This window comes from Phyllostomus hastatus, unplaced genomic scaffold, assembly GCF_019186645.2.
Source record: "Phyllostomus hastatus isolate PE091 unplaced genomic scaffold, TTU_PhHast_1.1 phas_scaffold_46, whole genome shotgun sequence".
Classification (NCBI taxonomy): Eukaryota; Metazoa; Chordata; class Mammalia; order Chiroptera; family Phyllostomidae; genus Phyllostomus; species Phyllostomus hastatus.
The window spans coordinates 22510821-22537594 of record NW_025334032.1 but is presented as its reverse complement, the minus strand read 5'-3'; the positions used below and the strand labels follow the sequence as shown (position 1 = coordinate 22537594).

The window sequence follows — 26774 nt, the reverse complement described above, 5'->3', positions numbered from 1 at the left end:
CCCAGACTCTGCTGCTGAGACATGGCACTGAGGTCTCTGGGTGCCTTACTTGGAAGGGCACCTGAGAGGATGATTCTCATCACACCATGGCAAAGCCGACTGCAGGCTTCCATCACAGGCCAGCAACAGTGACCAAAGGTTATCTCAGCATCTTCTTTTCTAAAAGAGCTTGTGCTGAGAAAGTGTGTGCATTTGGAATAGAGTTCGGCTTGGGCAGAGTGAGCGATCCCTCTCAGCTTGTTCTGCAGAGAAGGTGGAGCTCCTCTGTTTTCCGTTCCCTTGACACATCCAGGGAACAGTAAGCAGCATGGCTGCAATGAGCTGACCAGAGCAGAGACCTGATGGATCCGCTCATGCCAATCCCACATTGTTTAGGCAGGAAGAGTGAGGCTCAGGGAAGCCCCCTCCCAGTCTCAGAGTTGGTAGCAGGACTAAAAATAGAACTCTGAGCCTTTTACGGACCTTGGCTGGGAGCAGGAGGTACCACAGAGGGTGATCCGCAGGCACTGTGCCATCTGTTAGCCTGTCCCGAGTTTAGGTGACACTGATAAAGTTCAGTTTTCAACTTGTCCTCTTAGACTGTATAAAATTGCTAAAGAAATTTCAGGAAGCTCATACTTTCCTCTTTCCTGCAGATAATTTTGCCTGTATTCTTTCTCGTCCCCCTTCTTTTCCTTGCTGTCCCCCAACAATACAACTTTGTGTAGCCACAACAGTTTTGCAGAGGCCAACCCTGCCCCCTCCCTCCTGCCCAGTAGAACCTAATATGGTACCTTAATATTCCTAGGCAACATTATTATCATTTGATATGCCAATGTGATAACAGGCACTTCGCCAACCTTGTCATTTTAGAAGCAAATTGGCTTAAGTAATCACCTAAAACGTCCCCTTCCAAGGCACTTTTTTCCCTGCACATAGAAGACCGCACCTATTATTTCCACTGGGAGCAAGAGAGAAAATATTTCCTCTACTAAGTGATATGGGGATTTATTTGTTTGAAGCCTTTTCGGGCCTTCCATTTAAATAAACCTCCTCTTTAAAAAATGAAAATTCAATGCACGCGTACAGGATTTCAGTGTTGTCAAATATTCGATTTAAACTCTCCCTGTTATTTACATGCAGATCCTAACAACCATTATTACACAAGAGAGTTTTTCTCCCTGCTGACAGCATTCATGCGACGTGGTGCTGGTGTTATTACCAGAGCAATTCTTGTCTCCTGTTTGCTGTGTTCCAAAGCCTTATGGAACAAATGGAGATTGTTCCCTTGGTCCCCCCCCAGCACCAAGTGGGCATTCTCCACTACACAGCAGAGAACGAGTTCACATCTCTCAAAAGTCAGTCTGATTTGAACGGGATTGATTGGAGGGAGCCAGAGCCTGAAAGCCCAAGGGCATGAAGGGCTCCAGCTCCACTGCCTTGCAGCTTCTGATGTGACAAGGGGCCATCCCTGCCTCTTCTGTTTCTCGTAGGGACATTTCCTAGCATGCCTAACACCAGGCCAAAAAATGCTGCTTCACGTCTTCTCAAAGGGCTCTCTGGTGCGTGCGGCTTCCTCCCGACTCCAGCCAGGGAGCAGTCACACAGGATGCTCCGCTGGCGCTGCGGCAGGCAGTCCTGGGATGACTCTTGGCTGTGATGGATGGCGGCTACAGATCTGCAGTTTTGACTGCATGCAGGCCACAGAAGGGGTGACTGTCACTGGCTGGAAGGAGACTTTTTTCCTGCTGCCCTTGAGATGCACGTTGATTTGATCTTGGACTCAATGCTCTTTCTCCAGTTGTTGTCATTGTTAAAATTGTTTGACGTATTTGATTATAAAATTAAAATGGTTTTCTCACTGTAAGCTGAAACCAAGGATGTACTGGACAATTGCATTCATGAAAATGAAGAATAATGAGCCAGAGCTGCACCCTGTGAGAGGTAAATGGAGACGGTACTGCTAAGGGCACCAAGGAAAATGCCAGGAACCCTCTGGACATCTTTGGGAGTTCATGATAGTTTAATAATCTCAACAAAGTAATTGCAAGCTCCATTTAATGATACAGGGGGTATTGGGGCTACCCTTATGTGACCTGGTCATATTAATTTCTCTGAGTTGCTTTTAATTCACATTCCTGAAAACTGAAATAATCTTAAAGTAAGAGGCACTACTTCATCATACTGTGAGGGAGTAAAAATGCATAGGCACTTTCCTTCATTTACCATGGACTTCCCATTTTGCACAGTAACTGGAACCATCCAGACTATAGCTACCCCGCTGTTTTACCCAAGAAAGCCAAACCCAGGGAGGCTGCTTTATAAAAGCCCAGGTATCCAGGCAGACACAGCTACAATTCTGTCCTGCTAAATTTCAATTCCCTTCTTGCAGCTGCAACTTGATGCCTCCTAATTCGTCAAGTCTCAAATGATATTCATGATTGTTTCTTTAACTTCTTCAGATAAATGAACCCATGAGACTATATCTATTTTTAAAAAATGTGTGCAGACCATGTAAACACGTGTCTCCTTTTGTCTCCCATATCTCATGATATCAAGGTCCTGCTCAGTGATGATGAGAAGATGAGCAGGAAGAGGATTGTGAACCAAGACTGGTTGACAAGGAAACCAGAAATATAGGATCATCTCTTTGAGGGAGGAGTCAGCAGCCCTCATCATCAGCACTGAGAATGCTGATGAAATAAACATGACTTCTTTCAAGGGTCAGGGGTCTTGGTCCTCTCCCCGGAACCAAGGAACCGAGTTCTGGGGAGAGGAGGCAGCAACTAGACACACTCAGGGCTGTAAAGAGAGACTTTAGCCTAATGTTTGAATCGCCAGTCTGAATAGCTCAGGTCCACCAGAGCTGCTCAATGACAGGCAGGGCTCTTATTTCCTCGGGGACTGGGTTGGGTGGGACTTCTAAATCCATCGTGCTGCGAACAGGACTGGACTGAAGTAAGCCAGCTCCAGCCCCACAGGAACTCACGCCCAGGGAAGAGGTTTCTGATTATGCATCGATACAGTGCCTGCTTCCCTAGCACCCATCTTGCGGAGAACAGGAATCATAACGCAGACTTCTGAGCAAACATATAGGGCATTCCAATCAGCTAACGATAAAGAAATCTCTAGGGTGCCAAAAAGCAGACATATTTAGAGATTTGAATTCTTTGTTCTTCATGCCCATTTGCAATCAGCTAACTTTCTGGAGTGGGGGGCTCTTATGTTGAAAGCTGATTTATGTAGTGAGTTCGGCTCAAACTCATGATGTTTATGACTCAGCAGTGTCTGTCTGACATTTATTAGCACTCAAACAGACTGGCAACCATAAATCCAGCTTCATTTTTACAGTTAAATGGCTCCTATCATGAAACAAAGGAACAAAGGGGAAGAATCCACAGCTGTGCTATTCATCCTGCATCTTGTCAAAAAATAGAGGAGTGTAGGAATGAATAGGTCATATTGTAATAGATTTATATTTATATGCATACATGCATGGACACTATGTACAAATACTAGATAAAAATGTATGCTGAATTCTGCTCTGTTTGTTGGAAATATGTCAAGGAGACCCATGTCATATCCTGCCATGTTAGAGCAAAACTGACCTCCAGCTCTCCTCGCTGGCTGCAAGTGTGGGTCCTTCTACTGAGTAAAAGCCCAGCAGGCTGACTGAGCTGTGGGGCCCAGATGCCTGAGGGTGGGGGAACTAGCGGACATGCTTGAGCCTGGAGTGGAGGTGGGGGAGTGCAGCAGAGTTGAGACTGAGACTGATACAGGGGCTGCTGGGGAATGCTCACTGACAGCTGCTGGAGCACTCTGGGTGCTGCTTTTCTGGGAAGCTTTGCTAGCAGTGACTCTTTTCCAGGTAAGTCTCTATTTCATCACATAGTTTTAAAAACCAGAATGACTAAAATGAGAGAGATGGGCAAGATATTCTCACAGTTTCCTCCAGGTCTCAGATTAAATGGTTCTGTTTTACACTGAATGATTATTAGCTAATTGGATAGCAGAAAAGAGGGGAGAATAAGAAATGCATGAAGTTAATTTGTTTAATTTGTTTAACTCAGTAAGAAGGGTATCATTAGCCCACTTTAAATAACAAGAAACTGAAGTTCAAAAAGCATATATAACTTGCCCAAGATCATAGGGCAAATAAATGACAGAGATCATTTCCAGGGTTTTTTAAACTCCTTTACTATCTCCTCTATAGCATGCCCTATGTCTGGGACTTTGTAGTCAGTCAATAATTACTAAGTTTTTAAAAAGATTTTATTTATTTATTTTTAGAGAGAGAGAAAGGGAGGGAGAAGTAGCAGGAGAGAAATATCAATGTGTGGTTGCCTCTTGTGCGTCCCCCCACTAGGGACCTGGCCTGCAACCCAGGCGTGTGCCCTGACTGGGAATCAAACCAGCAACCTTTTGATTCACAGGCCCGCACTCAATCCACTGAGTGCGCACTCAAACACCAGCCAGGGCTAATAATTACTAAGTTAATGTATGCAAATATGCTAAACATAACTGCAACCCCTTTATAGTGTTTGTTATAAACTGACCTACCAGAATTTGCAAAAAATGATAAACAGGTTTGGCTTTTTGTTTTTCCTTCTCGGGGGTACCCATCTCTATTCTCAGGGAAAAAAAATTGGTAACAAAGATCATTGCAGATGGTTTGTTCTCTGCAAACCCTAGCGATAAGTCAGATGATATCAGACATGCCCTAAAAGTAGGAACTGTACTCTGTCTTCACTCAACAGCTATAGAGATAAGACTCTGCACTAACCCTAAGATGCGTTACTACACACAAATGTGTAAGGACTGAGTCCAAGGCCACCCAGAGAGAGGCTCTCCATTCATCTGAGATGGGCAATTTCTGAACCAGTGAGTGACTGGAAAAAACAAAACCTCTCAAATATTTAGTTTATTTATACCTCAACACTTTCGAGGAAGCCCATGGCTGATGGAGTCACCCAGGGGGAACACTCACTTTATTACATACTCCCACAGGTAGCTTGCAAAGGGTACCTGATTAGCTTTCATCACCATTAAACTCCCTACACCTAAAGGACACTGACAAACGGTAGCTCGTATAATGAGGTAGGAGATGGGCTCATAATTGGTCTTAAATTAAGTGGTAAAAAGAGGATAATGAAGATAGAGGCTTTAAAAAAATTAAGCAAAAGTAGAAGCTTCTTGGCATTTTAAAAATGTCTCCAAAATGGCAAATATTTCCATATACCAAATGTACTTTTTGTTACTAACCACTTTTGGAATAGCAGCATGCTCCAGTGAAGGAAGATGAGTGATGGAGAAAAAGGACAAGCCACTTTAACGTTCTCGGTATATAGTTCTCAAGGTAAATCTAAGTGGCAAGAAGAATTAATTCAGAAGCGGGAGGCGGGGGGGGACTTAAACCAGTTGTAACATTAATGCTTCTAAAGACCACTGTGGACATCTCGAGGGCAGGGGCTGTCCTCTCTCCCCAGGGCACATCTCCATGATGCCCTGACAGCTCTGTCTAGGAGAAGAATTGCTGCGGATGGCCTTCCTTGCAAGAAGACCTCCATTTTTTCAAATCTTCTCAAGCTCAGCCAAAGAGATCGCATTTTTGACAAAATAGAAAAACATCCCTACTGCCTGGCTTACACATACGCAGCATTCACAATTTCCTTGGAACCGATATTAGGGAGGCTAATCACATCCTCTCATTCTGAGCTTCTTGAAGACTATTTACTGCCAAGAGTAGCAGACTGATGGGACACAGGGTTGACACAACATGGCAAATCTTTGGACTCTCAGCAATAGAAGCATGAGCACCGATATTGTTATGCACACTGATTAACACCCCACCAGCTATGAAGGCAGTTTCATGAAATATGAGCACATACAATAAGAAATTGATTTCGAAGTAGAACATATTGTCACTGAGTTGGCCACCACAAGGAAACCTTCTCTTGCTCATCATTTGTGGTCTTACAGTCAGAACTTTTAATTATCTGAAGAGCAATAATTCAAGTAGAAAATGTGCTGAGAGTTCTCCAAATAGCAAGAATGAAGGACAAGGGTTCAATATTGTGTATAGCAATTTCATTTTTTTCTCTAAGAATGCATAAGTGTAGAAGGCAAATATACTACACTATACACTACTCGAACTGTCTGAACTTAAAGCAGCCTTTGCTGATCCTAGTGACCACCTACAGAATGAGGGAACCTGAGCCTAGACTTCAACCAACCACACTTGAAGTGAAAGTTTGGCACACAACAATAGTTTCACTGCTACCTGCTAATGATAGTTGGAGGTGAGGGGACAGGTAAAATTAAATTTTTTTCTTTCATGCATATAATTTGAAGATTATAGAATGTGGATTCTAAAGGTCAGAATAAATTGCTAATTAACTTGAGGCATTTGAAATTAGCAAAAACACCTGTAGCTCAGAATAGCGACTATGGAGTAATTAATCATATGGGGGGAAAGGACAGAGGAGTAAATGGCAGCAGGAAAATTCTTTTTCAGCTAGTTGCCATAGCCTTCATGTGCCCTTACTCAGAACTGTTAGCTATTCATTCCTCTCTCTTTAAATGATATCTTAAAAAAGAAAAACAGTGTTCAGCATTGTTCTAGAAAGACACAAATCAAGGCAGATGTTCATCTGAACAACTTCCTTTGAAGGTATTCAGATATATAGGAACTAGCTATGGTGATTGTCTTTATCTTTCATGCAACATATGAAGGAATTGAGGGATACATGTCTTTAAACGTAAATTAAGTTTTAAATATCAATTACTGCCAATTTTTGGCATTCTAACTATTATAATACAAGATTACTTAAATCACCCTTTAAAACCAGTGTTGACCTCTCCACAGACACACTTTGGGGATGCCTGCTTTACCACCTGCTTAAGAAAATATTTTGGTGTTGCTTCTAAGTGCTTTTTTCTTTCCTGAGGTGCTACACTTGCCAGACTTGAGTGTGATGCTCACAATGCATGCTGGGATATTCAAAATTTCATTTCACATTAAGATATTTGCATATTAAATGTAAAGCCAAATTTATCGGCATGGATATTCCAATGAAATATCCAGTCAGTTAATTTGACATGAAGATCTTCAGCTAGAACAAAGGCAGCACTTATATGGAGATTTATATTTTGAAGCACTTGATGTTTATTAATTAGCTCATCCACACCACAAACCTATGAGGTAGTTTAGCATGACTTCAGCATGAATATGTTATGTAAGAAGCAGGAAAAGAAAAGGTCTGTTGCCACAATAATGTGTTGATCAGACCCTTCTCATTCCAGTCACAAAAGAACAACAATCGATTCCTTGTACAAGCTGGTCAAACAAGCAATGCATATTTATCTTGGATGGAATGTAGAGAGGGTAGTAATTTTATCACCTGACAGTTTGGAAAGGTTATTTTCTTGTTGGAGTTCTAATATGCCGTGCTCACAACGGCCTGTCGGAAACACCTCACTCAAAGATTGTCTTCAGCCAAGGTGTGCTCCCACCCCACCCCGCCCACCCCCAGGGCTCAAATTTCCCCATGGGAATATTAGGATTTTTCATCAAAATATTTCCTATTTTTCTTTTCTTGGTCCGATTGGTCTAATAAACTCACTTTGATAGAAAGGTCTAAAAACTCCTGCAGTTCCTATTTATATTTATATGCCATCTGAGGGGCAGATGAAAAACAAATCCTGTTGGTCTTTGTAGGCAAGCGATTGCAGATGAGAGTTTTATTACCACTTTTATCAGCAAGAGGGATCACTGTAGTCCTCTCCACTTAGCAGATTGCTTTATGATCATATTTATTAGTGCACTTGGCTGTGAAGACCATGTATAATGAAAGCTCATTAATTTGGGTTTCACAGCCATGGCATTTGTGGCCACCGGCACAAGTGCTAGCCTGAAGCTCTCACCTCTGCACTTAGGAAGAAAAACTCTTTGGAAAATAAGTGAATTTCATAACCAGGACTGTAGGAGCATTTTATCTCTGAAAAAAGACAGACTATTTTAACTACTTAGCTAGTGTCCCCTTAAATACAAAAATTTTACTCTAATAGAAGGACGCCGCCGTTAGGCTTGAGTGCTATGTTAATTCTGAATCATTTCTCCCTCATTGGAGCAAAACTTCAAACGGGCAGTAGGTGGCTAGTTTCATTGACATTCCTACAAGTACTCTGGAACTGTGAAAGTGCTTTAAGTATAGATAATTTGGATAGCCTCGCTCTTTCTAATAGGTAGCGTTCTTCCCTAGTTCACATGAATTGAGGATTACCCATATCTCTCTTGGAATCTCTACTGTAATCAGGTGGCCCTGCCAGAGTAGCTCCACAAAGCTCAAATCTGCAAGGGTCTTTTCTCTTGGTCAGAATTAATTTGCCTCTTTGAAAATATTTACCTTGCATCTCATCCCATTCATTCATAATGAAACTAGAATGAGAGACGTGACCTAGTGAAACAAATATAACCATACCCTAGCCCCATCCCCACCCTCCCCAAAAATGACAACAAACAACTAGCTTTCCAAGCAGGAATGTTTCCATTTAAGACTTCCCAAAATATAAGTATATTCATAGGTTCTTTTTGTTTAAAGCTGAACATATCACCTCCATGGTTCCCTGGAATGATAATTTCCCTTATCTGCATGGGCAAAATATGTAAAGAGATCTGAAAACAAAGTCTCTGGCAGGGTATTCACTTTCACTTGACAGCTTGCCAGCAAGCGATGGCGCTTCAATGAAGAATTCTGAAATAATCAGATTATTATATCTGGAAGCTTATCTATAAATGTTGGCAGAGCCTCTCTGTAAAGGAAAAGAGATCTATGTTCATAGGCTCGTCTACACTATATTAGATTATTAAAAACACGAAAACGAAAACACCTGAGGGCATGAGCTCACACGCTAAACACAAAGGAAAACAAAGACTTTTTTAAAAACATGGACAGTGCTTATTTTACAGCAGAATTGACAAATAAAGCCATATTTTACACATTTCAACTAAAGTCATCATTGGAGGTTGGTAGCTCTTTTGTGTGCTTTCCAAAACAGCAAGATAGGTTGCTTCCTATCAAAGCCTTCCTTCTTTCCAACAGGACAGCTGTGGCTGGTGCGGCTGCTTCTTTCCGCCGGCATGGAAACTGGCCACCCTGGTCCCTCCTGAGTGGGCCTGCCTCCAGGGATGGTGCCAAATTTCAGATACCTGAATAACAATGCTGTGCATTTCTAAGTCATTTCATTTATTGCTCACTGAGATGTAACCACCTCAGCTCTCTAGAAAAACAACAGGTGACCAGAAACGCTGACATCTGGAGATCAGTTGCCTGTAGTCACAATGAACAAAGGGTAACCCCAGCCAGAGAGCACTGAGAAACATCAGGAATAGAAACTAAATGCCCGGCTTTCCAGCCAGCCTGCAGAATACCACATCCAGCCCTGGTGAAGAAGAATTAAACCTAGAGAAAGAGCTTTATGATTTATTCTTCGAGATATTCCCCATCAGACAGTAAGTGTTCCAGTTAGCCATATTGGCCACTGGTGCTTTTTCCAAAGTGATTGAATCTTGGCTCAGAAAGAGGGCATCAGTGAGAAACAGAGGAGTAGGGGACCTCATCATACCCCAGGCTGTCATTCTTCAGAATTTACTTTTTTTCCATATCATCAGTACCCCACATTAAAGCCCACAAGTCAGGCCAACTTCATAAGAAATATTCATTTACTTCTCTCTCATTCCGGGATTTATAATTCTTCTTTTGGATGCCTTTGGGAAAACATTTCATCAAGGTCAACTGCTGTAAAGACTTTTTTGCCTAAGAGGATCATCATGCAGGCAAACTAATTCTTTTCCTAAGCTATTATTTTGGCAGCTTGCAAAGAGGACTTGGCTTAACCTTGAGAAACTGTTCTTTGAATGATCGGAAAACAGAGATGGGGATTCTTCCTTTATTTACCAGCTTCCTTCTCGTTGTTCAGATGGCAAACCTGGCTCACATTTTTGAAGGCGAAACGAGAAGGACCAGGATTTGCATTCATTATTTATCTTCTACTAATAGTGATTCTTTCTGGTTCAGTGCATGTTGCCATAGTCATGTTCAACATGATGAAAAAATAATGTTTGTTTCTTGATAGAGGTGGTTTACATCTCAATCATCAAGGATTTAATAGAATAATTTTATATCTTAAAGGAGTCTAGAATAAGCTGGAGATAAAGATTTTTCCACTGTCTTTAAGTTTAAACGATGCTCCCACTGTTTTCTATAGGGTTATAATTTAACATGAGCTGAATATGTTATCAGGAAAGAATTTAAAAATCCATCCACACATCACAACTTACCACAAAATTAAAAAAAAAGAAAGCTCATTTACTCCCCAAAACTAAGATTAGTCATATGTTAATTTGTGAATCCTCGTAAGAAATGTTCATTGTTCAAGAAAGAATCCTCTGGTGGTTGATAAGCAATTCTCCATGGCAGAGAAATCCTGATATTTTTCTCATTTCTTGATTGATGTTTTCACTACTTATTCTTCAGGCTATAAGACAGAAGAGAAGACAGTCTCACCCTCTTTCATAATTACATATTCCAATCTCTCTCTCACCCTGCCCCCCACCCCCACATCACTTTATCCATCAAATTGAAATAAAGCTAAATTTATATAATAAATCTTTTAAATTCAAATAATTTAATTTATATAATAACTCAATTATTACCAATATCATCTCCATGTATGTCTATAGAAGAAAATATATATCTTTACATGGTCAGTCCAGACATTAAATTCATTCTGAAAATTCTTAAAATAAAAATAATAAATGAATTTTTATTTGTGGCATATTGCATATACCTATAAATTTCAGATAAAATTACTTGTAGAAACCTCTTGTTGGGAAAGGAGAACATTATAGCATTTAGATTTTAAATGATTATAAACCTCATTCTCTATTCATTCAGAAGTTTTTCTGTAGATAAATAGAAAAAACTGTTTCTGGTTTTACCCTCAAAAAGTATTGATTTAAATCAAATAGTTCATTAATTTTTTAAGGTTTTTTAGTTTTGTTTTTCTTTATGGTAATCAGATACTACCATTTATTGCATGCCTACTATATGTCAAGAATTTCACATTTTGTTTTACATGATAATTTAATCCCTACAACCATCTTTATGAATGTTAATAACATATGAATGTAATAACATATGAACATTATTTCTCCCCATTTTTAAAAAGGCTTTATTTATTTATTTTTTAGAGAGGGAAGGGAGGGAGAAAGAGAGAGAGAGAGAGAAACATCAATGTGTGGTTGCTGGGGGCTGTGGCCTGCAACCCAGGCATGTGCCCTGACTGGGAATCAAACCTGCGACACTTTGGTTCGCAGCCCGCACTCAATCCACTGAGCTACACCAGCCAGGGCCATTTCTCCCCATTTTTTGTAAGTGAGAATATTGAGGCTTAAACTGGCTATGTTAATGGCACAAGGTTATATGCCTATTAAGCAGTGAGGGTTGAACTCTGAGAAAGATCAGATTCAGAAGGCAAAAGAGCTTATTGACATTACGTGCAGGGGATATCTCTCATGCTATTGAAGATGTCCTCTGGCTGCATCAAGACTGCCAAAACAGCCCTGGCCAGTGTGGCTCAGTTAGTTGGAGAATCATCTCATAGACCAAAAGGTCACAGGTTCAATTCCCAGTCAAGGCACATATCCAGGTTATGAGTTCTATCCCTGCTCAGGGAGCGGACAAGAAGGCCAACTGATCTCTCTCTGTCTCTCTCTCTTCCTTCCTCCCTCCCTCCCTTTCTCTCTCACACAAAAAAATGTCCTCAGATGAAGATTAAAAAAGAAATAAAGACTGCTAAAACAGTATTTTCTAATAGTTGACTACTAACACTAAAGTTATATTCTAGGAGGGAGTGTGGCAAAAATGTAAGAGCATGTTAGAATCTTTGTATAGATTTTCCTGTCCCTTACCACTAAGATCTAAATATCCTAGTGGAAAATCTGATAAATGAAAATTCACATGCCACAAAAGGAAATTCTATCACTCACCTAGAATCACACAGCCTATCTTGAAATTTTATTTTCTCTCCTCAAAAATGCTTAATAAAATAGATCTTAAAAATAAAATATTCTTAAAATTCAAATAAGAATTTGGATATTGTTGGTATAATGCAGACCAAAAGAAAATGGAGACCACACGCTATTGTTTTTTTATAAAAACAGCTTTGAAATTTTGCCTTGGAATGACCCTCATAGTGACAGCTACTTTTAAACAGTTATAAAAAGAAAAATCCTATTTTAGAATCTCATATTCCGTTTCTGCTACCATCAAGTCATGACCTAAGAAAATTCTACAGTCATTGCTATCTTCATGAATTTATGTGACACAAAGGTGAAAAGTTCTCACTAAACAAACAAGTATGATCCCATTGTTCTAAGCTGCAAAGATGAACACTTGTCAAATTAAAGCGAGTTTGACGTGCAGCATAACAGTGAGAAGAACAAACATATCTGCAGTGGAGCAGGTCTTCAGTGTGATTGCATCATTAGAGCTAACCAGAAGAGAGTTGTGTTTTTTTTTCAACTTATAGTACAAGTGGTATATTAAGAACTTCACCTCATAATGAGAAAGAATATCACATTCTTCCCTTTTATAGTCAAAATAATTATTCAGATTCTTTCTGAATGCAAGGAAGTAATGACAAATTAAAATGCCTTTAAATTCCATATAGCTTTTATAATTATTCATCTGTTGCTATTATTATTACTATAAAGTCTCCTTTATGTTGTAGTTTGCATCCTATTTGATACAGAAGAACATGGAAAATTTTATTGCTATTAATAAATACACAGCCATTCAACCCCAGGAGAAAATTATTTTTCATCTGAGAGATAAGCTGCATAATTCATGTATTTTCAGAAATTTCTTTAAATAGAAAATTGAAGAAAAGCATAGGGAAAAAAGAATTCATTATATAGTTTCCATGTATGGTGAAGAACGGTCTTTGCTCTCAGGGAGTCTTAAATCTGATTTGGGTTAAAGAGACAGTTTCCATTGCATTGTACACATACCACTTATACTCACAGAGTTCACTTTATTTTTGAGATATATCATCATAATAAAGAGGATAACATAACCTCCGTTTCACTTTAAAAAAAAGAAAACATAACAAAAGATCATGAGGGCCTTTTCTTGGGGTCTGGTAATGCAGTAAGAAAAACCTCAGGATAATTAGGAATGGATGCCTCCACCTTCCAAAAGCAGTGTTCATGGCAGGGAACGGTGAGGAGCTTCCGCACGTCTACCGCGAGCTGCGGCCGGCAGGCATTCCTGACACACACGGGGATGTGATGGCCCCGCAGGGCAGGTCTTGCATTCTAAAGCCCCAAGGCAAATGAGATTCACATTTCCAGGGCCAGTTAAATTAAAAAAAGCTTCTCTTTTTCTTAGTCACTTCTTTCCCCCTACTGACCAGAAGGGTTCAGAGGGCAGAGGGGGAGGGGGCGGGATGCTCTAAACTGCCTTATGTGGATTGGTAAGAACTTCTTAATACCTGGAAAGGAGCTTTAAATACTAAAATTAAACTGTTCTCACCATTAAAAATGACCAGAAATGAAAAAATTGTGAAGGAATTAAAAAGTACAAATAGGTAGTTACCAAGGAGTCATGGGGATGCACAGTACAGCGTAGGGGATAGAGTCACTGATATTGTAATAACTATGTACGGTGTCAGTGGGCCCTAGGCTCACTGGGGGATCACTTTGTAAATTATGTAATGTCTGACCACTATGCTGTACACATGAAACTAATATAAAATAATATTAAATGTCAACTGTAATAGAAAAAAATTATTTCAAAAAAGAAAAGAAAATCCAAGTAAACCCAATGGTAAACTGAGTTCCTAAAATACCTGTTGTATATATTAAATTAAGTTAAAATGACCAGAAATGTATGTAGTCTTCTTGAAATATTATCAAAGTATAGGAAAAACATTCTGACCAAGTGTTTCTGAAGTTCGTAACTCCAGAAAAATTTACTGATTCATTTGTCCCATGCTAAATTTAAACTGTGTGATACACCAATTAGAAAACAAAACAGAACATCCTCAGCCATTACCAAGCCCAGGTTCTGATAGCCAGGGAGCAAGCTTACAGTGGCATGAAAAATGAAATGGTGGACCATACATGCAGTGACATGGCCAGAACTTATTAGATTAGGAGTTACGTCAGACATTCTCATCAAGCATGTTGCTGAACAGTTATAACTTTCAACTTGTTCAACCTACTGAGATGTGCCATGAATGACATCCAAGGACCAAATTAAATTAAATTTCCAAAATTAAACATTTCCCAGTTTTTATTCTTTTCCCCCCCTGCATTTCCTATCTTGGCAAATAATAATTTAAGGCAGAAATTCAGTGTTTTTCTAGGCTTGTTTTGTTTCTCCCTCATCAACTACAGATTTACTGGCTTCTATTTCACTTTGAAATATGTCATTTCCTCTGCCCGTCTCCCATCCCTGCTTTATTCCAGACCCTTGCCATTGCACTAGTGTGTATATGGCATCTTTGCAACTGGCTCTGCTGCTTTATCCTTTGGTGTTGCAGTGCTTTTCTAGATTCCCATCACCTACTGCAGAAAATATACCAAAGTCATTTATAATGTGACCACACTGCTTTCTCCTCCAACTGCAACTTTTTGTCAATCATACACCCCCTGCCCCCATAAATCATTCTAAACTCCCATCACAGAGAATTACTTGAGGTTTTGCCATGCTCTTGAAATGAGCTGCAAATCGGGGTCTTCAAAATATTCCCCACAGCCCATGGTAGGGGGATGGGAGAAAGGGGTGATAGGGCAGTTAAGATACTTTTTATAACAATGGCAAGTTGATAGCTAGCTGATAGCTGTGCTGCTGCCCTGGTAAAAGGTCTATATAGTGGCTCATGACGTAGCTGGGGGAGCTTATACAGAAGTTGCATGAAAGGCAGGAGCCAAAGGCTCCTGTGTCATGAGGAACTCTTGCCCTGGCTAAAGATGGCACCTGAAAGAAGGTAAAAAATATGGGGGAACTAGCAAAAGTGGCACATTGTAGGAGGGGCCAGATATGTGGTTACATAGGAAGCTTCAGGTCGGCATTTAAAATAAGGGCAGACTGAGAGAGAGGAGGAAGTAGCAGCTGTGTGGCTTGAAGGGGTGCAAAAGAGCTGCCCCATCAGCCATGAGGCCAGTAGTGAGTGGCAGCCATGAGGAAGGAGCCATGAAGTAGGGGGATTTGGCCATGAAGTCTGGTGTGTAAGGAGGTGCCAAGCAGTTTGGAATAAGGAAATGCCATGCGGTTTTGAATTAAGAGCTGGAGTAAGAAAGAGGAGACTTGCTGGGAAACCTGCCTGGAGAAGACAGTGGCAGAGCAAATGAAGCTATGCAGGGACCTGTCCGACCAAGCACGGATTAGTGGGAGATGCCTGGAATACAGAACTGTGGCTTGGAATACTGTGCCACAGATTTCTGCTTTTCTGAAAGACCATACCTCTGACTGGAGTATTCTGAAACTGGCCTAGGTTTTCAGGGCAGAGGAGGAGGGGTGTTTTAAAGGGAGTAGGACTTAATGGCAGAAATCTGCTATTATTCTGAGTCTATATAACCTGTAAATAAACAACCCCTTTCCTTGTTCACCAAACTCTTGCATTGGGAGTCATGCTTCTTGGCAGTAGGCAACTGAACACCACAGCTTTTCCATAACAGCATAGGCGGGGGTCTGTAACACTCCTAAGTGCTTCTATGGTTTGCATAGGCTCCTTCTTCTGCCCAGGAACTTATTGCCCAAGCCTCTACTCTACACATCTTGCCCAGCTTTATATATCACTCTTAGTTGAAGCATGCTTCCCTATGATACCCTTTACTGAATGTACCCTTGGCCTAACAAAATGTACTTGGAATGTTTTGAGCAGCCACTTGGAAGTAGAAAACAAAGCCTCAAGAATATGTCCAAGCTACAGGAAATGATCAATAAGTTGTTATGCTTAAGGCAAGGGGTGAATATGTTTTGCTTCCAAGAAGGGTGAATGGCAGGGGAATTGGGGGTGGTGGAGAAGAAAGGAGAGAAAGAGAATGTGGGAGCAGGGGATGAGATGGGGAGAGAGTAGAATCAGAAAGACGGCTTTGTTCTGCGCATGGTGCAGTCTCTGTATGACGTCCAAATGTCCAATAGTTGTCTAAACAAATAAAATTCTTGCAAAATGTTAATTATTAGTGCAAGTCTATGTAGTCTGATTGATAAAAGAGGAGAAAGCAAAGTTACAGGGGAGAAAGATGAAGAAAGACCACAAGAACTGGGAATTACAAGCATAGGCAGGGCTTTGGATTTAAACAGGTTATTATATATTTTGTTGTCCTATACCAAACCAAGATGACTGGAAGTGGGATATTCAGCCAACATCTCCGACATCTGGGTAACACAAGACGAATTTATCCAAGTCCTTCTTGGGGCAAAAAAAAACTCTGTCTGTTATGGCCATTGAATGAAGAAATAATTTAAGAAAATTCAGAGAACAGTCAAATATTGTAAACATTCCAGAAGTTGTGAATATTCAAAATATAGACTGTATAAAATTAATGCAGCTCTATCACTTCCTAATATACACAGAGTAATTTACAAAAACAATTTGCAATTAACTTACCAAAACACCTAAGAAAACAAACCTTCTCTGCTTCATATAGAACTTGCATTGTTTATATGCAAATTAATGCCCCTGATGTGCTTGAAAACAATTTATTCCCTTAAGAAGGCAAACATTCTCTTTATAATCTTGTTTACACTATTCATTTGCTTTGCAAACCATTTTTCATAAAATTACAAATGAAATGTTAGAGGCAGAGGGACACCAGGGATCATAGACAAGTCCAAAGTCCTCGTTTCACAGGTGAGATACTCGATGGAGCCCCTGACACGTCCATATCCCTCAGCCTTACCAAGGCCTGCATCCTCACACCTGAGGCCCCTTATCTGGAGGACTCCATTCCAACCTTGGGGTTCCAGCCATAGCTGAGGCAGGTGCAAACAGCAAGGGGCATCAGTCTCCTAGACAGATAAAAGAGTCCAGCACCTTGTTCCATTCACTTATAGAACTGGAGGCCTGTTTGTTTCGGAGCCTCACTCTTACTTTTATCTCCTGCAGGAAATCTTTCCTGACTCTCTCTCCTCCTTATCCTGTCCTAGTTAAGTCCCCCTCCTGAGTGCTTCCCTCTGTTGTCTCTCTAACCACATCCTATTGCAATCTTTTGTTTACCATCTGTCTCCCCTTCACAAAAGCCTGGGACTGTGTCTTTGTCTGTGTGTTCAATTCTTGGACGAGGCCTGACACAGAATCAATGCACAGCCTTCCCCAAATACATGTAAATACATAAAGAAAGCTAGAGAGAAAATCTATTGCCACAGTGGGGAGAAGCTTAACACCCAGATACTCGAAGTCCTCATTTCCTGTCCTATACTGGGCAAGTTCATTCTTAGCCTGCATTCTCAGAGGAGAAAAACAATTAAGTATTTAAAGTAGCTATATCTCTATTATTATCTTCTACTATTCTTCTAATAGGTCCAAAGGGCTCATGATATCAAGTTAGAAAACTTGGTTTTAAACTCCAGCACCAATTGTTACTGGTTGGATATTCATGTACAATATTCCTAACTTTATTTAGTCTCAGTTTATCCATGTGTAAAACAAAGACATCAACCATATCTTCTACAAAGGGTTGTCATGAGCATTAAAAGAGATCATGGACATGAATGTGCCAAGTAACCACTGAAAATTCAGAGATTCTTGTGACCTTATCCTTGTTCATCATTGAAAGAAAAATTTCTAATGAAGTTGTTATATAATAAAGACTTCATCTGGTTTTTGTCCAGGTTCTTGGAGTCCCTGTCTTAAACCCTTAGAATGTCCCAATTGATTGGAACATCTTTGTTATTCAGGGTGGGCCCATCTGATAATTTGTGTTAATGAGGTAACACATAGTGAGTCCTTAGATAATTTCAGGATGGGACTGGCCATGCTGGAAACACCAACCTTGTAATCAGAGGGTTGAGATTTTAGCCAAATGATACTAGCTCAACCTCTTTGAAGATGGGGAGGCTAGAGATTGAGACCAGGCACGTGCCAGCGATTCAATTGCTCGAGCCTAAGTGACAAAACCCCAACGAAAACTCTGGACACTGAAGCTCAGAGGGGTTCCCTGCCTGGTGAATACACCAATGTGCCTGACGGATGAGGGGCGCTTCCTGACTCCACAAGAAGAGGGCACGAAAACTGCATTTGGGACCCTCCCAGGCCTTACCCTAAGCATTTTGTCTGGTCCTGATTTCTACCTTTTAGACTGTTCAACAGTAGACTATTGAACCTGAGGAGGCAGTGGGAAACCTGGGGTTTGTAGCCACTCGGTCAGAAGAGCAGATAGCCTGGAATCCCAAAAGCTTGCAGCCGCTGGTATCTGAAGGAGGGTAGTCTTGTGGAGGACTCGGCCCTATCTTTTAAAATCTTTGATAACTCCAGGCAGTTAGTGCAAAATCACACGCATTATTGCAATAGCAAACCTATCCAATTCTGCTTCTGTGTTGGAGTGGACAGAGCCTAAGCCTACTTCTATTGGGGCAGGCACTGATCAGTCTCAAGGGGCTCGACCAGGAGCTGCTGTGCAGTGGAGCATGTGGCAGAAGCAGTTCAGCAGGGGCAGAGCGAGCTGCACCATCAGATGCTGGACCTCAAATCCCAGATCTGGAACTCACTGCCTCAGTTTCCTGATCCATAAGATGGGATGATATAACAATAGCACAGATTTCAAGAGGCTGCTATAAAATTAAATGAGTTAATACATGAAAATATTATGTACCTTGTACACATGAAACAATAAATAAATGTTGTCTTTTATCACTGTTAGGGTTATTTATGCTGCTATCTTGCCCCTAATTTAGGCAAAGTCAGTTATGTCTGGTACCTTGGCTGGCCTGCTGGTGGTAAAAATAGAAGTAACATGGTAATGCAATTTTTATAACAAATTATTTGACAATTTTTATATTATTATCAAAACCTCAAAACACTATGTGATGGAACAAGCAAACTCAGAAAGAGCATTAAATTGTGATCTGGGCCTGGTACCACTAACTGGCTACATTGCAAGTGTCACTTCATTTCCCCAAGCCCTAATTTCCTCATCTGCTCTATGAAGAAACAGACCAAGTTATTCTCTAGGCCCCTTCACCTCTGTCATGCTGGAACCCCGTGGATGGGTGAAGGTCACCGGAGCAGAGATAGACTCAATCCTTTAAGTCATTCAATTCCAAGTTCACCTTTTTTCCGTCAGTCCCATCTGAATTATTACAAACTCCAAAATGACACATCCACTGATAGAGAAGAGTCTATACAAATTTTCTTTTGCTTTTCTTTTCTCCTCCAGGCTCAGAGTTCATTTGTTAACCAGCACCAACTACAAACGCAGCCAAACCTTTCAGCAGATGCCTGAATCCACTGCTGAAATCTACCAGTGCATTTTTCAAACAGAGCCAAACTCTGTATTATAAATGTGGCAACCAGTCAAAGAGATATAAAAGAGTCGGCATGTCCTCAAGGAGAATTTCTGGGAGGTGGCGGCCTAGTGTAGCACCCTTCAAAATATCCAGGTCTAAACCAAAACAAACCAAGGTGCACACTGCAAAGGGCAACGGTGTCTGCAATGTCTGTGGAAGAGAAACTCAATGATGTGGAGACAATTCAGACACCTCTAGGAATCCTCCTAGTGAAAACGGACAGTGATGGCCCGCTTTAAATAACAATGCCCTCCACATTGTCCCAGTAGGACGTCTGTGATGCAGAGTGAAGTATATTGCTGTGGAGTCTGGGATCCAGTGCCAGTCGACACAATCTGAGCCATGCAATTAACAACAGATGACTTTACCTCTCTGAGGCCCAGTTCCCTCGTCTCCAATTTGAGGATAAGATATCTGCTGCATAGGACTTTTGTGAGAAATAAATGGACTGATGAAACCCTTTGCAAATGGTAAAATGAGTGGCAAAGCTATTTAAATGTAAATCATCACAATGATAACTGTATATAATAATGTGACTTCATTAATTCTTAAAGACTACATTATACATTTTAATTGACATATAATGTAGTGGGAATAATATATTGGCTGACTACATTATCATTGGTTTGTTTACATGATAAATCTCTATCACCACAGATTTCTGAAGTGTCCAAGGACTTGACTCTAATGTACTTACGCTATTGAAAGTAAGATGTTTGTCAGGCTGGGGGTGCTAAAAACCTCGGCCTAAGTAGTCGGGATCTGTGAAGGGCAATGAAGCCGGTGGAGGAGGGGAAGACGGGAGCAGGTGGAGGCCACAGGGAGGATTTGCATTTATGTATGGGAGGGGCTAATTGCAACTCACAACTTGGTCCCGACCAGCACTAACGAACTTGGTGATCCAGCTGAGGAGATTTTCAAGCTGTGTTTAAGGTGCCATTTTGGTTTTTCTTGACATTTAGAGTAAACTGCAATAGTAATAAATTGTAGGAAGAACTGTTAAACAAAAAGAAACCAAGACTTGATGATTTAAAAAAGTCTCAGTCTCTTGGGACAGCAAAGGATGTTAAAGTTAAGACATGGCTTCCGAGTACTATCAGGAAAATGTGGTCTGGAGATACAGCTGAGACTGCATCACACCTGATATAAACTTGGAAAAGGTAAAAGAATCCGACTGTTACTGGATCCCACACAGGGGCCTTTGAAGAGAGTAAGGGTGTCCCTCAATGGAATAATAGGGCTTCCAGGAAATTTAAGGGCATTGTTTCTCAGCCTTTTCCACTGGACCCAAAGCTAGAATAAGAGATTTGTGGATGTGACTTTTTTCTAGTGCAGTGAATCCCAGTAAAGTTCACAAAAATTCTAACATTTTTGAGAAAATGGCGTCCACAGAAACAGTGTCATTTTAGATGGAAAGGAGCAGAGATAGCACCAAATGCAAAGAGACCAGCGGACCCAGAAATTCTACTGGCAGGAAGCAGGCCTAGCAAAGTATCGGGTGTGATTGGGTTAGCTTTCATGAACAAGAAAGGATGACTCAGAGGGCAGACCCAGATGAGCAGCTTTCAAAGTGAGGTCCCTGCATCCTGGCATCCACGTCCTGGTGCGATGTCCTCTTCTTGACTGTGGGCTGAATCTGGTGACTTGTTTCTAACACATACAATATGGGCAGTGTTATTTCAAGATTAAGGAAAAGGCTGTGGTGTCCATCTTGTTCCCACACTGTCTCTTAGCCTGTGGCTTGCTTGCTTGAGTTGCTATAGGCTGCCCATGCCCAGAAATGCCTCTAGCCAGTAGTTCTCTGATGTCAACAACTCACAAGGAACCAGATCCTGCAAACAATGATCTGAGTGAAATTGGAAGCAGATTCGCCCTTAGGGTAGCCTTGATTGAAACCTTAGGAGAAACCCGGAGGCAGAGATCACAGTTAAGTCCTGCCTGGATCCTCAACCTGTAGTAACTGCAAGATAATAAATGCTGGTGTCTTGAACCACTAAATCGAAGTGTAATTTGTTAAGCAACAATAGAGAACTAGTGATTCGTATTATGCATTAAATTATGTCTCACCCAACCCTAGCGTACCCCCAGAATTTGTTGAACTTTGTAGAATTTTGCTGAAATTCTAACCTCCAGAACCTCAGAATGTGACCTAATTTGGACTTACAGATGTAATTAGTTAAGATGAGGTCATACTGCAGTAGGCTGGGCCTCTAATCCAATATGACCAGTGTCCTTATGAAAAGGGAAATTTGGATACAGAGATATGAATATGAGGAGATACGTATCAGAAGCTAGGAGAGGCCTGGGACAGATCCTCCCCTAGCACCTTCACAGGGAGCATGGGCCTGCCCTGACCTTGATTTCAGACTTCCAGTCTTCACAACAATATTCCTGTTGTTTAAGCCACTCAGTGTGCAGAACTTTGTTATGGCAGCCCTAGGAAACTAATAGTCATTAAATGGAAGGGGGGAGGGAGATGCTATTATTGAGTATCAAGCAGAAGAAAAACAACCAAAGAATGACTTTCTCTGTTCCCAGTAGTATCCTGAAATGCTGAAAACCCCTCACAAAAGCCTAGCAGGGGGAAAAAAATCTATGTGTCCCTATTCAATTTCCATCACCACAGGGCTCTTCCAATCACAGAAATTGCCAGCCAAGGCAATGAGTCATCCAGGTGGGCATCCCCTTGCAGCACAACCTCCTTCCCACACCTCAGAAAGGTAAGTAGGGTACAGTAGCTGGAGAAAAACAGAGCAGAGCAAACCTAAGGTACGGTAAAAGAAAGGTCAGTGGAAGGAGAATGTATGTACCTCTCACCTCCTAAATAGATGTGTTCCTTAAAAAAATGACTCCCTTTTTCGTAAATTAATTTACAGCAGTAGCTGACCCATTTAAAAAACCACAGGGTGAATCATTTTAGCAGGAAAAATCATCTTCCAATGTATCTCTTACATAAGGTTACACTCTATGGAGAAACGCGCCGCAGCTCAGCTCTCAGTGTGACTGAGTGGTCTCCTAGGTGTCAAGATCGATCAGTTCTCAAACTCTGTACATATTCATTCTTAATTAATAGACAGAAAGACATTGATTATGGGAAATCCAGGGCTGAAAAACAGACACTCTGATTAAAATTCATGCTGACTACTCCCACCCAGTGCTGGCAAGTCCTGTTGGAAAAGAAAATAATTTTTTGTTGACTTTTTTAATATTTGAGAAGAAAGATTAAGAAATGAATTACATTCCAATGGTCCTCAGAGGGAAGTACTGATACCTGAGGCAGCACAATTATCTGCTTCCAACCTATGACCTTCACTCCCTGAGGACTGACAGAGAGTGGGGGAGAAGGGAGCCGGGGATCCGCAAGGCTCCCAGTGAGCCGCAAGGGACAGGAAGTGCTCCGCTCCAAACCTAGTGCTACAGAAATGCAGGTTGGACTCGAAGTCGCACTGAAGCATGTCTCAGTACTGCTCCTGCTCGATTCTCGGAGCAGACTCAGACGTACCCTGCCTCCAGGGGCTGGTCTGAGTCGAGTCTACATTTTGAAATCATTTCACACACATACCAAACTAACATGGAAATGCAATCATGATAAGGAGTGCCACTTCTCAAGGTACATCATTTGCAATATTTTGATGAACTCCCATTTGTGAACAGCCAAGCAACGTATATTAATAAACAGCAATTGCAGTTAGACATCTGTGTCTGCCATCTAAATGGGACCAGTGGCTGGCTCCTCTGTGTTACCGGTTTTCCCACAGTTTGTGGGCTTGATCCATCCTGGGTGTCAGGAAGATGGTTTCCAGTGATCTCAAGAACCTAGCAGTTAACTTTTGTGGTATACAACCCACCCCCCCAGTTTTGTTGTCGATCTCATTTGTTTTCTTCCTTGGCTTTTCACACAGGTCCCTCATTCACAGTTGGTTGCTCTGGCCAAAATTCAGAGTTTAGGAAGTGGAAACTCCCTGTATGGAAGCTGCCACTGATTACATGAAAGTATTTAACTGGCTGTTTGGAAAGGAAAGAAAGCGTACGTGAAAAGGACATGCATGAATCTTCAGGCCAGACAGATCTGGATTTGAACTGAAGCCTTGTCATTTACTAATTATGTGACTTGGGAAATTATTTCAGCTTCCTCAAGCCAGGCACCTCATCTATGACTGGGATGTTAACATTCACCCCTTTAGAGCCAAGCACTACTATAATGTGCCAAAGACACAGCAAAAAATCAGTGGCAAAATCCACACCTTATATTTTAATATAGAGAGATCAGCAATGAATAAAAATAAGTAAGTTACATGGTATATTAGAATGTGAAGAAAATAATCAGGGCAGAGAATATAGAGAATGTGGAAATAGGAAGTGCAATTTTTAAGAGTGGTCAGAGAACTTGCCATTTGCATGTACAAAAAATGGCCAGTCAACATGTAGTTGCTGGGGAAAGAGCAGGCAGGGGAATCAGTAAGTACAAAAGCTCTAAGGCAAGACCCTCCTACTCTCCAAGGAGTAGCAGAGTCAGCGTGGCTGGGGCTGAGGGAAGGAGTGTGAGGTGCATTAGGAGGGCCAAGAGGTGACTGGACTGGGAAGGTTTAGGTGTGGATGGGGCCCTGCAGCTAATTGTACAGACAGGCTATTATGGTGGACAAGATGGAAAATGATTAGTATGTTTTGAATCAAGGAGTGACCTGATCATTAAGGGTTTAGTGAATTAAAGGGAGATGAAGATAAAGATGAAGAAGAGGGGAGATGGAGGAGAGGATAGAAGGCAAGGAGGAGAAGGAAGGGGCAGTAGAAATAGTATAAAGTACTTAGCACATCTGTTGGGATAGGTAGGTGCTTTAAAAATGCTTCTTTGAAGCCCTCTTCACACTCCACAGAGAACCACAACAACCTTTCTTTCTCTCCTGTTTACCCGAAGACTGTGATTTATTCACACAATTTTGGTTAGAAATTTTTATGTTGCCCGAATTAATGTTATGAAACTTAAATAATAAAGATGAAGTTTGGGGTCAAAGCACGATGTTTTGCTGAGATTCTGAGGATTTCTGCAGCTAACTTCTGCCTTGCTGGGTTAAGGAAGTCAGACAATGTGTCACCATTCATCCATCATGAGTTGTCCAGAGATCAGGGCTCTTGATCAACATCTGCAGGGTCGCTCCACTGTCTTCATGGAGAGAGCCAGGATGTGTTCTTCCAAAAAGAACAGAGGAAGACAAAGACGGGGATGGGACTGATAGTTCAATATGGCTGGTGCAGTTTGCAAAAACTGATTTCTCCCAAACTAGTGTCTCTTCACGCAGTGCCCAGTTTAGGGCATATCTCCATGGTTTAGTGTGCAAGCCAGAAATCTGGGAATCAAAAATTCCTCACACACAATTGGTGATCAAGTGATGTTAATTCTACTTGCAGATGTATTTCTGAGTTTCTGCATTTCCAGTGTTCCCGCAATAGTTCAGAAGAGAAGCTGTTCCAACTTTTCTCCCTGTTTTTTTTTATCACATTCTAATCCATACACTGATTTATTTGGAGGAAAAACATGCCAGGTTAGTTCTTTTCTCTCCTTCAACTCCCCAATTATTGCCTAAATCCCTTAGATTTATTACACTTTAGACTGTGCGATGTGGCTGGTTACTGTACATCTCTGGAATCATTTCTCAATATCTGCCCCTTTCACTTCTTCCTCATTACCCCAACCAAAATGCACCTTCTACTCTAGCCATACTGGGCTGGTAGTTCCCCTAAAAGGCACCAAACTGCCTTAGGCAAAGCCTGTGTTTTATTTGCCCTTAGCCGGGGGTGCCGGCCTCACTGTAATGACATTAGCCTTGAGAATGTGCCTCACGGACTTGCACCTGCAAGTAGCGTACTGGACCAAGGGTCCCACCTGCTGACCTCTGACTCCTCCTCCAGGGCTCCTCCCAGATCATGACTTTGGGCAGACATGATGTAAGGGCACATCTTTTCTTGAAGGTGGGGGGAGTTCTTCAGAAGCAGACAATGGCTTTATCTCCCAATGGCCCTGCTTTCCTTAGACTACAGAGTAGTCAAGAGATTTCCACCCAACTTTCCTTCTTGCTCTCCTTCCCTCAGGCCAGGAGTGTAGTCTGACAGCTTTCCCAGTTTCTCCTGGATCGCTCTACATTTTGCTCTCCCAATTTGCCCTAATATTGTTCTCACACACTGGGTGCTCTCTTAGCACCTGCATCTCAGAAGACCTGGTCCCAGACTAACACAATGATCATCTGGTGAAAGGCCACTTTTTATCTGACATATCACTTCTCTACAAAGTACCTTAGGACCGCTAGGTAAAACAATACATCACATGTAATAAGAGTATATTAAATGACTAATAACAGCATTGTTGATTTTAGAGATGTTAATATCCACATGTCTCCACTGTATTCTATATAAAATGTCATCATACCTTCTATTATACTGCATTTGTTTATTACAGGGATAGTGTCTTATGTAACATCTCTGTACCCATAGAGCTGAGCACAGTGGTTGGCCCACAACCCCAAATAGTTCATCAGTGACTAGAAAAGTGCTTAGTTCATAGGAGATGCTCAATAAATACATGTTGAGAGTGAATGAATGATGTTTACCCATTAAGTGGATGAGTGGGTGAATGGATAGCACATGTGCATGGAGGGCAGCAGCAGAAATCAAAGGTCATAGAGAAACACCAGGGAGAAAGTGAAAATGGTCTCTTTCCTTGAAGAAATGATGAAGAATGAGCAAATTCTAACAGATAAGAATTGTTTTAAAAAAAGACTAAATTTTCCTATACACATTTCAATTAAAAGTCTAATTGTAAATCAAGTATTTGAAAGTTTTTTAATTTTGGTATGTTGGACCATTTTGGTAGTTACATAGTTATTAGATGTTACCCAGTAGAAGATGCATTGGTTATAGTCTGGATGTTCAGGAAAGGTGAGCTTGTTGTGGAGGACACACACCCTTATCTCTGGATGGGAAAGATGTGCACGTGCAGGAGATACTCTAAAAAAAGTCAACAGTCACATTTTAAATGTTTTTTGCGGTAAAACTGTTGCCAAGAGCAAGGTGCTATTCACGGACTGAGTTACACCTATAATTTACCATACCAGTCTTTTCTTTAGGGAGATGCTATATGTCAAAAAAACGTTATTTAATCCATGATGAATCTTCATTCACAATTTGTCATTTTAAGAAATGAAAGTTGTGACATAATGAAGTTTA

At 41.1% G+C, this 26774-nt stretch overlaps 1 protein-coding gene across 2 annotated transcripts in view; it reads right to left on the bottom strand.

The window, feature by feature from the left end:
* Positions 1–8567: 8567 nt before the first annotated feature.
* ZMAT4 (zinc finger matrin-type 4) overlaps positions 8568–26774 on the bottom strand; it is a 316551-nt gene continuing 298344 nt past the window's right edge. For both annotated transcript variants that reach the window (XM_045821472.1, XM_045821471.1), the window contains one exon: positions 8568–10515. In XM_045821472.1, the coding sequence (XP_045677428.1) occupies positions 10500–10515 (16 nt within the window). In that variant the 3' untranslated portion in view covers positions 8568–10499. The remainder of the gene's footprint in view (positions 10516–26774) is intronic.